Raw genomic sequence first — 15181 nt, forward strand, 5'->3', positions numbered from 1 at the left:
CGCCACCCGCGCGCAAAAGACCCCGCGCAAATCTAAAACCACTCCCCCCATCAGCTCCTCTTTTTTTTTTCTGGAGGCGGTGGCGGCTGGGGGAGGGGTGGGAGGGTCTGGAAGGACTTAAGGAGAGGATGACAAGGAGCCGAGGAGGACGACTTCCCACAAACGGGGCCGCCACAAAGGGACGGGGGCCGCGCCTCCCCTCGGTCCCGCCGAGTCGCACGCGGGCCAGGACGGCGCGTCGCACCCGCGGGCCGGGGCCGGGCGCAGACGGAGGCGGGGACGAGCAGGGGCCGGCCGGTCGCGCGGCAGGTGACAGCGGCGTCGCCGGTCCCCGCACCGGGGCCCCGCGCCTCCCCGCCCACCAGGGGCCTCGCCTCCGCCGCGCCGCGCGGGAGCCGGACCTCAGCAGGTCTGGGGGCCGCCCGCCCCCTCAGAGCGGCCCCGGCCCCGCCCGCGACCCCGGCCCCGGCGTCCGAGCGCAACCCGCGCCGCGCGCTGTCCCCGCGCCCCGTGCCGCCCGCGCGCCTACCCTTTGGCGTGCTCCGTCTCCTCCTCATTGTCCCCGTCTATCCCGCACGTGTCCTGGTCATCCAGCTCCAGGCTCTGCTGGCTGGCCGCGGACTCGCTGTCCTCCGCCATCGCGGCGGCGCGGGCTGGGGAGGCGGCGCTCGGGGCCGCGGGCGTGGGGGACCAGCGCGGCGGTGGCGCGAGCAGCTCCCCCTAGCGCCGCCCGCCGTCTCCTCCGAGCCAGGAGCGCGGGCGCAGCGCCCGCCAGCCCCGCCCGGCCTGGGCCCGCCCACCGCGGCTGGGGCGGGGGCGGGGAGGGGTGGGCGCGCCTCGCGGCGCCTGGGGGCTGGGGGGAAGGGCCGTGCAGGGGAGGGGAGCGGAGCGGAGGGGAGCGGAGGGGAGGGAAGGGGGAGGGGCGGGGCGGGGTGGTCGCGAGCCGGTGGGGCGGGCGCTGGGGCCGAGCCCTGCCACCCGAGCCTGCCCCGCGCCTCGGCCCCGTGCTGGTCTCTGAATGCGGCCACAGTCTCCAAATCCTTGAGTCTTCATTTTGGAACACAGGCCAGGCGATTTTACACCTCTACAGGTTAGGAAGCGCTTTTAACCATTGCAGGGATCTTTTACTCAAGAGGAGGCGTGCCAAGGCCCATGATTTCTAGAAGCCTCCCACACATACACATACACTCCTTAAAAATTCCATTTCTTGTATCTGTCTTTCCAATACACTATAAAATCAAAGTCAAAACAGAGGGCTTCCCACCTCCCCACATCCCCATTCCAAATAGACTGGCAGCCCGAAAACTTAACAGAAAAATTCTGAGCTGTCTTGTTTTCCGTGGACATCACAGGCAGTCGGCTCAGAGCAGAACCATCTTAGGGGGAATTGGGGTAATGTCCATGACGCTGGGGGATTGGACAGTGCAAGGTAGGACACTTCGGCTTTGCTCCGTCAAAGTCATAGCCTACACCTCCAAGCGAAACTATAGGGTTTTCTGGCTGAAACCCTCTGTGTCGCCCCGAGGAGGGAAAGGACCCGCTGCATGGATTGCCAAATAAAAGGCAGGTCAAGTTCAGGCTCTTATTTGCTGTTGCATTCTGTACACAGCAGCCCTTCCTTTGCTTTCCTGTTAACTGTTGGTGTTCAAAAGTCCTGCCGGACCACGGGAAGGTTTACAAAGTCAGTGGAAAGATAGTTACCAGGAACTGCTCAACGAGCAAAATGAGACTTTAAAAAGCCACCTGAAATGTTTGGTGTAGGTTCGTTTTTTGCAGAAGTATTGGGAGCATTTTGTGCCTTTTTTCCCCCCCACAAGGGAAGACTATGCCCTTCAAATGCAATGAGGTAGAGTATATAAAGACAAAAATTGCAGAGCGATTTCAAAGCTCATCAGCCTTTTATGACTGAGGGTGTTGAGCCTGCTAAGGCTCTGTAAGAAGTGCAAAATGGGGCCAAAACATGAAGGAAATACAATACTATCTTTCACAATTGCAACTATTTCTGAGGCAGAAAGTCACTTGTGGCCTCTGGCTTCAAACTTCAGAATAAAGGCAAATATAGATCAGAGAGCTTCCTGCAGCTCTTGTCTGTGAACATGAACAGTCGGATGACTGTAACCTAGTTGGGTAACCAGCAGGATCATGATCAGGAGCAAGTTTATCTGCTCAGTCACTCACCGATCAGAAGGGTTCTTGAAAAGATTTTAAAAATACAAAGCAAAGGAAACTTATTTATTTGAATTTGCAAGAAGCTTTGACTAAAAACCTCTCAAAAAAGAATAAGAAAACAAATAATCCTGGACAAATAAAATGAGGGCATCAAAAATCAGTTTAACACTGGAAAACAATGACAAACAGGGAACATCTGTTCCCCAGAATGGAAAGAAGTTGGCCCAGACGTCTGTTCAGTACAGGATTGAGGTTTTATATAATACAGTGTTTGTTATTGTTAATCATTTGAAGGAGGGCAAAGTTTGCAGATGACCCTGGAGATTCCTAAACCCTATTGTCATGTACAGAAACTATTTAAAAATGTTTGCTTCTTTCCCTGATTTAATCCTAGAGTTTGAGGAATTGGAACCAAGTGGCATCTTCTAGAATCTCAGATCCAAGACTGATGTGGAGAAAGAGAGTACTATAGAGTATCTACCAGTGTGTTAAAAGAGGCCCTGGAGAATTTTCTATCCTTCTAACTCATCTCCTATTATAGGTGTAATACCATAATTGTATAATTGGTTTTATTTTATTTGAACTATTATAACTTTTTCGTTTTTAAAAATTGTGGTAAAATACACATAATAAAAAATAGACCATTTTTGCCATTTCTAAGTTTATAGTTCCATAGTGTTAAGTATAATCATATTGTTGTGCAACCAATCTCCAGAGCTCTTTCAACCTGCAGAACTGAAACTGTACCCATTAAAAAACTCCCCATTTCTGGGGCACCTGGGTGGCTCAGTGGGTGAAGCATCCGACTCTTGATTCGGCTCCAGTCATGATCTCAGGGTCCTGAGATGGAGCCCGAGGCGGGCTCTGCGCTCAGTGGGGAGTCTGCTTTAAGATTTTATTTATTTATTTGACAGAAAGAAAGACAGTGAGAGAGGGAACACAGCAGGGACAGAGGGAGAGGGAGAGCAGGCCTCCTGCTGAGCAGGGAGCCCGATGCAGGGCTCCATTCCAGGACCCTGGGACCATGACCTGAGCCGAAGGCAAATGCTTAACAACTGAGCCACCCAGGCGCCCATGTCTCTATGAATTTGACTACTCCAGGTACCTCATACAAATGGAGTCGTGCAGTATTTGTCTTTTCAAGAGTGGCTTCACTTAGCATAATGTCCTCAGGGTTCATCTATGTTGTAGCATGGGTCAGAATTTCCTTCTTTTTAAGGCTGAATAATATCCCGTTATATGGATATAAACATTTTGTTTATCCATTTATCCTTCCATAGACACTTAGGTTGGTTCCACTTCTTGCTGTTGTGAATAATGCTGCTATGAATGTGGATGAAAAACATCATTTTGAATCTCTGCTTTCAATTCTTTTGGATAATATACCCAAATGTAGAATTACCAAATCATATGGTAATTCCATTTTTAATTTTTCTTGAGGAACTGTCATAGCATATTCCATAGTAGTTGTGCCATTTTACATTCCTACCAACAGCACACAAGGGTTGGGATTTCTCTATGTCCTCACCAACACTTGCTATTTTCTGGTTTTTGATGTGAGCCATCCTATGGGTGTGAGGTGCTTTAACTTCTGGATATAACCAGAGACTTATATATAATCCGTGTTTCTGCTAAACTACAGTTCTTAAGTACAAAACAATAATAAAAAAATTTTAAGCCACATCTAATACAAGGATAGATGACATGTAGTTATTGTTGTCCATTACATAGCATGAGGTGACAACCGTAGAGATGCCTTAATTACAATGAAAAAATTCTTACATAAGTCAATTGTTGGAAGAGTATTACACATTAGCTGTGAAGTAATACTACATAGTACTTAACCTCAAGATTGATTTGAATATTGTCTCTTACTTTCATTTCTAAATACTATAATGTGAAGAAGTGGGGAGGGGGATGATAAGATTACAGAAAGAGGCAATTAAGAGAATTTGACAATAGGATTTTAAAGGAAAAGTCCAAGAAGCTCATGTTATTTATACTCAAAATCTAGGGGCACCTGGGTGGTTCAGTTGGTTAAGCATCCGACTCTTGATTTCAGGTCAGGTCATGATCTCAGGGTTGTGAGATCAAGCTCCGATTTGGGTTCTGTACTTAGCATGGAGTCTGCTTGAGATTCTCTCTCTGCCCCAGAAATGGGAAGTTTTTTAATGGGTACAGTTTCAGTTCTGCAGGTTCAAAGAGCTCTGTCCTTTTGCCCCTCCCCCTACTCTCTTGCTCACTCTCTCTCTAAAATAAAAAATAAATTTTTATACTTGAAATCTAAAGGTTCATTTTGGAAGGATAGTACATGGAAGACCCACCCTACTGTTTTCCATTTCTTCAGAGGATAGTAAATTATTGATACAGCTGAAAAGAGATTTAATGAATGGGAATATAGACCTGAGAAATAACCCAAAAAGCAGTTCAGAGAAATAAAAAGATGAAAAATTTAGAGAAGTTAAGAAACATAGGTGATAGAACAAAAAGGTTTAGCATTCATCTGACAAAAGTTCCAGGAGGAAAGGATGAGCTCCAGAGGGAGATAATGGGGAACACGATATTTGAGGAGGTAATGGAAGTGTATTTTCCATGATTAAAGAAAAACATGAGCCTTTGGATTTATGTATACCCAGTTACTGGCAAGATTTTTTAATGTAAGCACATTGTGTTAGATTGGTTAAGAAAATGGACCCAAGGGGTGGCTGGATGGCACAGTCGGTTAAGTGTCTGACTCTTGGTTTTGACTCAGGTCATGATCTCAGGGTCATGGGATTAAGCCCTGTGTCCGGTTCCATGCTCAGCAGGGAGTTGGCTTGGGTTTCTCTCTCCCTCTCCCTCTGCCCCTCCCCCTGTGCCCTCTCTCTCTGTCTCAAATAAATAAATAAATCTTAAAAGAAAAAAGAAAGAAAGAAAGTAGACCCAATTCTTGACCTCTCCCTGTATTCATATTCTTTGCAACTGACTTTGCATCTCTTTCCAGCAAGAGCCCTCGAATTTAGGTTGGCTTGACCTGCTTTGGCCATTTGAATGTGATGGAAGAGATGGTGTGTCAGATCCAAGACCAGCCTCAAAACGCTTTGTGTGATTCCCCTCTCTCTCTCTCAGTCTTTCCCCCAGAATCCTGCTACTGCAACAAAGACAAGCCTACACAGCCTCCTAGAAGGATAAGAGACTCTACTGATTAGGGGTCTTCCAGACAAGGCCGTCCTAGGACCAGCCAACCTCCAGCTCACCTGCCCTCTGACTGTAGATACACTCATGATCCCAGCAAAGATCAGCTGAGCTCAGCATAGATGAGCAGAATCACCCAGCAGACCTGTAGATTTGTGAGAAATAATAAGTGATGTTGTTTCCAGATGCTAAATTTTGTGGTGTTCTGTTATGCGACAATTGGTAACTGATTCAGAAATTGGAATGTAAACACGGGATGTGGCCACAATCTATGTGTGCTATTAGGTTTACAATTAGGCAGCAGGCAGAGATTGGCAAAGTGGTAATGAAACCATAAAAGGCTAAAAAAATATGGTGTCCCATGTTACTCAGTATCCAAACATTTGGGTAAAATTCTTGTCCTTAGCAACTTATGAGAGAGAAAATATATCTAATATACCTTAGACTCAAGAAAGATCATTTCAAGGCAGAATATTCAAACTGTCGGTTACTCCTAACTGCATGTGATGGGGTTCAGCAAGAAAGAGATGAGCTAAGGAAAGAAGCGGCCCATTTGCAAGCAGAATTGGAAGGAATATACAGGGACGAAAACTTGCAATCTTTTTTTTTTAAAGATTTTACTTATTTGAGACAGAGAGAGAGAGAGAGAGTGCACAAGTGGGGGGGGAGGGGCAGAGAGAGAGGGAGAAGCAGACTCCCCGCTGAGCAGGGAGCCCAACATGGGGCTCAATCCCAGGACCCCTGGATCATGACCTGAGCGGAAGGCAGACGCTTAACCAACTGAGCCACCCAGGCGCCCCCAGGACTTGCAATCTTAAAGACTGACTCATTTCTTCTAATCAGTTGTGGTTACTGTCTGTATATCAGGTTATGTTTGAAAAAGACTCTTGCCAGATCCGTAGTTTAACACTTTCCACTCTATGCGCCCCAAGCCCTGCCCGGTACGTCTGCATTGTACCCTCTGTTCCTGATAGCTGGTCGGCTTCAGGCTCCTGTTGGGCTTCATCTTTTTTTTTTTTTTTTAAGTGACTCCATTACTAATCGTGTAGGAACCTATGAATGTGCTGTACCTCTGGAAACTGCATTTGAGAAGCACTTCTGATGGGCATTCTGAGTGTGAACATCGCACACTCGAGCGGCTTAGTGTTCTGCTGCAAAGACTTCAGCCTTGCTCAAGCCAGTGGGGCCGAACCGCAGAGAATCGGCAGACCGGCTGCCTTATGGAACGTCACGGCTGGTGAGTCCGTCTTGCCCCTGGAGGACGAGGTGGGACTTGAGGGCAATGACAGTGCCAGAGGCTGCCGAGATGGTGCTAAAGCCCGAGATGCAGGGTGCCTGAACTCTCTTGAAACCATGCTGCTTGCCACATTCCTTGAATATATCCAAGCTTTTGTCCACCAGGGCATCACTGGATCGTGTACGGCCAAAGTTCATTTTTCTTTTAGTAATAAAGATGATACATTTTTGTGTTCATATTTTAGAAATCATATGTCAAAATAGACAATGCCTTTCTCAGGAAACGTATATAAGGTAATGACGGAGAGCACGAGTCTGCGGTCGATTCTGGCCCAGACCTGTCGCTCTCTACCATGCTGCCTCTGCACTTGGTCTATGTGGTGATTATTGTACTTTATTATTGACACACGTCTGCATCTCCCCTGGATAACAGGCTCCTTGAGAATGAGATCCGTTATCAGTCTTATAGGGGGCCTGGCAGACAGCAGGCACATAATGAAATTTTGTTGAGTTGAATTTAACTTTAGCTTCCTTCCTCCACTGTGGTCTTCCCCAGGAATCATGGGCACAATTTTCTGAGAGCTGTGTGCAAGGACTAGGGAGCAGAATGTTCCAGAGCTGGAGCATGGGCTCTGTGGCTCAGCACACTTGGTTTTGTGTCCACTTGGTAACAGTGATGTGCAACAGTATGTGTCTAGAACTGCGAGCAGTCTGTGATATTCCCTGGCTTGCAAGCTAACAAGTGTGCTTGTTACAGTTTTATTGCTACTAGAAGACATGAGCTTCCTCGTTCAGAGACAAAGGATTTTGTCTCACAGCATGGTAAGAAGCAGGAGAGGAGTGTATTTGTGTCAGTCCCCCTTGACCCTGAGTCCCACAGGGGTGATGCAAGCGAATGGCTACACTCTCAGGAGTATACTTCTCAGGCGATGAAGCTCGACCTTAGGGAACCAGTTGTCTTTCTATTTTTTTTATTAAAAAATTGTAACTGTGGTAAAATGTACATGAGATAAAATTTGCCCCGAACCTGTGACTGTACCCTTATTTGGAAAAAGGGTCTTTGCAGATGTAATTAATTTACGGATCTCAAGGTGAGATCACCCCGGATTACCCAGGTGGGCCCTAAGTCCAGTGGCAGGTCCTTCTGAGGGCGAAGCAGAGGGAGATTCGACAGAAGAGGAGGAGACGGGCGCACCAGAGGGAAGACGGGGGCAGAGACTGGGATTACACATTCCCACGCAGACGAATGCCATGGCATGGAAACACCAGAAGCTGGAAGAGGCTAGGAAGGATTCTCCCCTCAAGCCTTCAGAAGGAGTCTTGCTCTGATGACACCTTGATTTGGGATTGCTGCCTTCTAGCACTGTGAGAGAATAAACTTGTGTTGTTCTAAGCTACCAAGGATGTTTGTAGTCATTTGTTACAGCATCCCTAAGAAACAAATACGACATCACACTTAGCAGGTATGAGTGTCCCGGAGGAGATGGGCTTTAAGGTGATGTTTTGGGCAGGGGTGGGGGTGGGCAAAGGGAGAGAGAGAGGAAGCAGAGTCCCCGCTGAGTGTGGACCCTGACTCGGGGCTCGATCTCACGCCCTTGAGACCGTGACCTGAGCCGAAATCAAGAGTCGGATGCTTAACCGACTGCACCACCCAGGCGCCCCGAGATGAATTTTGAATAAAAGGAAGAATGCTTGAATCTTGGGTAGACAGCAGGAGCCTCTGATGACATGTTGAAAGGGAAAGAAGGAAACCACATGCCTTTTGCATAATTGGCAGGGAAAGGATCTGGGAAGTGATATAATTAGGATAATTTGATAAAGAGTCTTGAAATCAAATGTGAATAAATTGAATCCCCTGCAGAAGCATCCACCGATTATGTTGTCAAAGGTACAGGTGGGAGAAATGGATTTAACCACAGTGTCTTGAACCTCTTATAAGGAACAGCATCTGGAGGCAAAACTGCCAGTTACTTTGATTTATTTCAGATGAGAAACAACCCCAGTCTGTCCCGTAGACTCTACACTAGAAAGAAAAAAAAACCCCACACTAAACATACACAAAATTTTAAAACAACAACAACAACAAAAATCCCCCAACACCTCAGCCATGAGCCAACTGCGGGAAGGAATGGAAGATTATTCAGAGGTTCTGTGCCTGAGGGAGGGAGAGTGACAATGGATAATCAGATGATCTAGGGGAAATGTGTTAGATGCTTAAATGGAGTTACTGAGCTTTCTGGTAAATACAATGAGGCATGATTGCATTTTAAATTAATTCCTAGCATGCCAGTCTTTGCATTTTTTGATGTTTACTTTTACTTTGCATGTCAAATTGATTTTTTTTTTTTTTTTACAACAAATAGCGAACAAAATTCAAGAGGATAACATTCCAGGTAAGCGGTGCTGTATCTGGTTAACAAGTATTTACGGAGTATTTCCTCTGTCGGTGACGGGAGAAGATGAAGCAAATGTGGATTTGCTGCATGCCAGGGATAGAGGCAGGGACGCTCTTACACATGACAATAATGTGACTTATTTCCCATTAATCTCTACAACAGCTCTGTGCTGTAGATATTATTCTCGTTTTCCATTTAGGAATCCGAGCCTCAAAGAGGTTATGTAACTCATCCAAAATAGTGTCTTAGCAAATTCTTCTCGCACTTACAGCCCTGTCGCAGTTGCCTGTTTGCTTGTGAGAGCAGATACTTGCCTACGCAATGTGCCGCCCTCTATGTGTCATCGGCATCCACTGGCCCCTGCGGACGACACGGTAAATGACAGATGCTCACTCTTGCTGCCTGTCTCGAAGCTAGAGGTGGCGCAAGATGCCCCCTGGGGGCCCCTGGGGCATCTTCACGTCTCCTGTATTCATTGAACTGATTCAACTACTGTCCAGCCACCTCGCAGAGGGGAAAGATGGGAAGAGCCTGGTCGTCCATGCGGTCAGCGAGCCTCTGAGCTCTAGGACCACCACCCGAAGGCTTCTTGTTAGGGGAGAAAAATAATCTCTTAGTATTTAGGTTCCTTGTATTTGGATATTCTGTGACTCGCAGCTGAGAGCATCCCAACCCATATAGGCAGGGCAGGCTCGCCCCCATATGCCTGGATGCTCACCACCCGCTTTGTGGGAGAGGGCCCCGCCCACAGGTCACGGCCAGGGAGATGAGACAGTAGGCAGGACCATCAAGACACCCTGTATTAAAGCATCCTTCAAAAGGGGGTTTGAAAATCAAATTAGATTCTCTCTTTTGGGAATTTGAACTGGAGATTTAGGAAGATGGTTTTTCATTTAGCAGAGGGTGGAAAATTTTTAAGAAAAAAAGAAAGAAAGAAAGAAAGAGAAAGAAAGAAAAAGAAGAAAGAAAGAAAGAAAGAAAGAAAGAAAGAAAGAAAGAAAGAAAGAAAGAAAGAAAGAAAGAAAAAGAAAGAAAGAAAGAAAAGAAAAGAAAAGGAAAAGAAAAGAAAAAAGAAAAGAAAAGACAAGACAAGACAAGACAAGACAAGGAAAAAAACCCTGGAGGCTAAGAGAAAAGCTGAGTCACATCAAGGCGGGGCAGTATAGTCTGGCGAATACCCGTCCATAAATTCCCGGTGCCTAGTAGAGGGGAGGGTAGCCGGAGGTGAGAGGTCATGGCGGGCCAGCTGTCCTTGTTGGCTCCATGCTCTATGGAATCAGCTTGAGGCCTCAGGCCTGCCTCAGCTGAACCCTACTGCTTAATCATCCTCTGTTCTCCATTTCAGTTTTAGTTTCTGGGGAGAATTGGTTGAGCGGGGAGGAGGCTATGGGAGCCTATGCTAAGAGTACTGTTTACATAGGTTAGCTCTGCTATTTGCTCCCTAAGCATTGAAGAGTTTAGGAAAGCAGACGTTGGATTCTAGGAAAACCCCTGAGATCCGCTTGATGCTGAGGTCCATACCACCCCAGGCCAGGGATTCAGGGAACTCAGAGCAGCCTTGGCCTTCCCCTCCAGTAACAGGACCATGCCCTTTCCTCACCCCACCCTGAAGACCTCATTTAACCTTGATTACTTCCTTAGAGCTCCATATATTGCCCTATGGGACATAAAGCCTTCAGTATATGAATTTGGTGGTGGGGGTGGGGGAGGACACATCTCAGTCCTGAGGGCCTTGAAAGTGGTAGCCATGCCTGATTCAGCTTTTTGTCCCCCAGCAGAACACAGTGCTGACATAGCACAGGGTCAGTAATTGCTAGTTCAGGGGAGTCATGAATGAGATGACAGGGATGGGATTTCAACTCAGGCCTTCTCAGCACCAAATCAAATGCTGGGCTTCACAGCTGGACATCCATAGGCGTTAAAGGAAAAATAAGACTTGGCTGGCCCTCTGGGAGCTTGATCTTGTCATGGTGGCAAGCCATACAACTTAAATAAATGATATGGTAGAGCACCATGTCATGGTGGGTGGGCTGGTTGGGAAGGGAAGGGGCTCCAGAAGGGGAGGAACACGAGTTGTCCTAAGAGGCTGGTCTGCTTTGGGACTTTGGGGAGTAGAGGGCAGGGAAAGGAAGGGCTCTCCAGCCAGAAAATCTTGGCCTGAGAGTCAGCAGGATGGTCCAGGATGCAGTGAGGAGACCAGTTGGGTTTGAATAGAAGTGCAGGGGAGACCAGAAAACAGGATGATGGAAGATTCTGAATGAGAGGATGACATCTCAAAGTCTAAAGTAACCACTCCACTTAGAACATTAGTTCTGACATTTTAACCAAGCATTTGAAAGTTACTAGAAAGGGGTCCCTGGCTGGCTCAGTTAATAGAGCCCATGACTCTTGATCTCAGGGTTGTGAGTTTGAGCCCCACATTAGGTGTAGAGATTATCTAAAAATAAAATCTTTAAAAAAATAAGTTACTGGAAAATGTAACCCTTTCCTCAGCAAAAAGAATTATTTTATGGCTATGATAATTAACAGTGAATAGTTTAGAAAATATATTTTACCATATGGATTAGTTTTTTTTTTTAAAGATTTTATTTATTTATTTGATAGAGAGAGACACAGCGAGAGAGGGAACAGAAGCAGGGGGGGCAGGAGAGGGAGAAGCAGGCTTCCTGCCAAGCAGGGAGCCCGATGCGGGGCTCGATCCCAGGACCCTGGGATCACGACCTGAGCTGAAGGCAGACGCTTAACGACTGAGCCACCCAGGCGCCCCTACCATATGGATTATTGACGTGGTTGTGCAGAACATACCGTTTTAAAGTTAGAAGTGCATCCAATATTCATGATGAAATTTTAAGTGAACTCTTTATACAACTAAGTATATCTTTTCATATATTTTTTTCAACTAGTATATCAGATTGTATAACACCTGCAAGTCATACTTCATGCTTTAACTCGTCCTTTGTTTTTCTAAAATTATTTATTGTCTGGTACAAGTGAACTCACGGAAATATTTTGGAGATCAAGCCCAACTCCAGAATTTTCGTATATTTATTTTTCAGAGTTTTCGGAAGAAAACTCTAAATATTCTCTATTTTTCAAAACAGAACAACATGCCAGGTTCATGTTCAACCGCATGCAACTCCGTGGCAGTTCAGCCGCATGCAACTCCACACCAACTCTTGGGAAAATATTCAGATAGTGTGATAAAATGAACGGTTCTCTAAATGATAAGACATTCACAGCTTGAAGGCCACAACACTCCCATCCTCCACTATCTACAATGTGTCATCATATCTGTCCCCAGACACCCCTCCTTGGGTCGGTCTATGTGGACAGTGACGTTTGAAAATGATCGCGGAGACATTTAGAGTCTTTAATACAAATTTAAGGAAGCCGAAAGCTTTTGGGAAGTGTGGTCATTTGAGAAAGCTCCTTCCTATACGGGTATGTGTATGTCTGTGACTCTTTTCAGTGGTATTAAGAGAAGTCAGCTTTTTAATTTTACGTTGCTTTAAGATCATCCCTTTGGATGATGTCACACAACTTCCATATTTCGTGAATTGGTTGGTACCTTCGTTCTTCTATTTATTCTTTCAACATTTGAATGCACACATCACCCCAACTTTGTGTGAGCCTATTTGGGGCTTAGGAGAATAACTATTGAGACCATAAGAGTCAAGTTCCCTCCCCCTCAATGTTAAGTTTAACAGTCAATTTTGGATCGAATGTTCTACAGCCCACTATTTCACATCAAGCCCTTTCTGGCTTTCGCTCTTCTGCAAATCAGCATCTGGTTGCCCTGCCACCTTCCGCCCTTAGCCTCCTCCTTGGGCAACGTTAAAAAGAAAAGATGACAGGTGTCATTCTACTTGTTGGAGATTTTTCAGGAACCAGACCTCCCTGGAGGGCAAAGGCGGTATAAGAGAAAGTAAAGGTCAAGTTGACTGTGGTGAAGCTCAGCCTTTTGTTTGGCTCTGCTGTGGGTTCTCCAGCTGTGGCCTGGAGCCTGGGGTGGCTCCGACTTTTAGCAGAGGAGGAACAGGCTGGTACTTCCAAGTCCTTCTGCTGCTTTCAGCACAGACTCGCCCGGTGGAAGGGACGAAGCAGAGCCTGTGTGGGTTTCAGGAGAGCAGAATTTCTAGTTCCCTTTCGAACTTCCGGTTACCCCATCCTTCATTCTTGGGTAAGTAAGTGTAAGGAGCTTGAGCAGGGGAGGGCAGATGAAAGTAGTGGCTCCCGTGGGACCCCTGAGTCCTGCCTGAGCTCTAGCTTCCTCCCCCGGGCCTGCCTCTGACTCGACGACACCTTGCATCCGGACTGGTAAGTCAAGTGCATTTAATTCCTGGCTCTGAACAGCTGGCTTCTTAGTGTATCCTTGCCAGGCGTCTTGCATCTGGCTTTGATCCTGGATTTCAGAACCTGACCCTACTTCCTTGTTTCTGCTCTTCTCGCCTAGATGTAGCCCCCCGTGCTGTTCTGCATTGTCCACGCTGGTTTCTCACAGGATGGGGCTGGGGAACATGGCGGGGTTCTCAGCTTGCTGTGCAACCAGCTCTGGGACATGTCCAAGCAAATGCAGTTCGACTCTTAGATGCCAGTCTCCTTGGGTCCTCTGGGTGAGTTACCCCACGAGTGGCTGTGCTTGGTCACAGGCTGTATGTACAAGGTCTCAAATGCGCCCTCGGTGGGGATTTATTTAATTTTTATTATATTATATTATATTTAATCAATTAACTTAGTTAGTTATTACATTTTAAAGATTTTAAGTAATCTCTACACTCAATGTGGGGCTCGAAATTACAACCCCGAGATCAAGAGATGCATGCTCCACCGACTAAGGCAGCTAGGCGCCCCATCTTGGTGGGGATTTAAAGGCCCATCATTATCTGCAGAAGCCCGGACAGAGGGCAAGTGTCAAGGAGGTGGTAGGATGCCCGCAGCTTGCCTGGTGGCATCAGCTGTGAAGGCCGTCTTTCTGCTCTCAGGTTGGCATCAAGCATTGTAAACAATGGTTCTCCTTGCTTGTGCCCTCTGGTCTTACATTTATGTGAAGAAGGGACCCCCTTGAGCTTGCCTTGGCCCCTTCCCACCCTTGGCATCCTAGATTTCCATCTTTGGGTTCCATTAGAGACAGTATACCAACCCCCGCACCCCGCCAAATCTCAAGAGTCCCAGAAGCTGTTTATTTCAGCTCAGATTTACAAAATAATGCCCTCCCGCTGCCTGGAGTCCCCACGGTCCATCTCCACCCCCACGTGACATGAAAAGCAGGACAAAGTTTAACCTGTCCTGCCCTCTAGGCCCTTCTATGATTCATTGTAGCTGGGAATGTCAGGGCCTGACTTGCCTGCCCAACCCCATCATGCCTCAGGGATGTTCAAAGATGGAGCTGGAGAAGGTTCCAACCCCTCCCGGAAGTTGGTTACTTTAGAACGTGCTTCTCTGCTCTCGCTGCTGCTGAGGACAGGAAGGGTCTACACCTGGGATTCTCTCAGTCAACCACTCCCCTGGAAGGTCAGCCTGCCCCCACAAGAGGTTCTGCCTCCTCACGGACAGAACCACTCCTGCCTTGATGTCCCCTCTCCTGACTCAAAGCAGTGTCCTACTCACTGGTCTTGTTTCTTCCAATCTCCACGGTCATTTTATTTCAGAGATCTCCTAGACCTTTATTGCTATGTGTTTTTCTCCCCCCATAGCTAACAGAGCCCTCTGCCGGTTTCCCTAACTTTAAATACTGCGAAGGGATGTGAGTCTTCACTCCCAAACAGCCTTAACACCTTAAGTACACGGGACCATTCCCCAGGGAGACAATGTCGCCAAGCCAAAGATGTAAGGTCCTACTAGACCTTTTTCCCAAGTCAGTGGATGCTGCTTGCCTTACACTGATGCAACTTAAATGATTCTTCTAAGAATTAAAAACATCTAGCTGGGGGCGCCTGGGTGGCTCAGTCGTTAAGCGTCTGCCTTTGGCTCAGGTCGTGATCCCGGGGTCCTGGGATGGAGCTCCGCATCGGGCTCCCTGCTCAGCCGGGAGTCTGCTTCTCCCTCTGCCTCTGTCCCTGCTTGTGCACGCTCTCTCTCCCTCTCAAATAAATAAAATCTTAAAACAAACCCAAACAAACATCTAGCCGGGTCTCTACCTTGACTCATTGCAAGTAAGTAGGACATGTAAGTGGCAGGTTCCTCCTCCAGCAACATCCGGGGATAGA

General features: G+C 47.1%; 1 protein-coding gene across 4 annotated transcripts in view; it reads right to left on the bottom strand.

Annotated features, from left to right (window-relative positions):
- NMT2 (N-myristoyltransferase 2) overlaps positions 1-717 on the bottom strand; it is a 63407-nt gene extending 62690 nt beyond the window's left edge. For 3 of the 4 annotated variants that reach the window (XM_032425613.1, XM_032425612.1, XM_032425614.1), the window contains exon 1: positions 530-717. In XM_032425613.1, coding sequence (XP_032281504.1) covers positions 530-639 — 110 coding nt within the window. In that variant the 5' untranslated portion in view covers positions 640-717. The remainder of the gene's footprint in view (positions 1-529) is intronic. The other variant, XM_032425615.1, reaches the window with a different exon arrangement.
- Between the last annotated feature and the right edge of the window lie 14464 nt (positions 718-15181).

Source organism: Phoca vitulina, unplaced genomic scaffold (assembly GCF_004348235.1).
Source record: "Phoca vitulina isolate PV1807 unplaced genomic scaffold, GSC_HSeal_1.0 scaffold33, whole genome shotgun sequence".
In the NCBI taxonomy this organism is placed as follows: domain Eukaryota; kingdom Metazoa; phylum Chordata; class Mammalia; order Carnivora; family Phocidae; genus Phoca; species Phoca vitulina.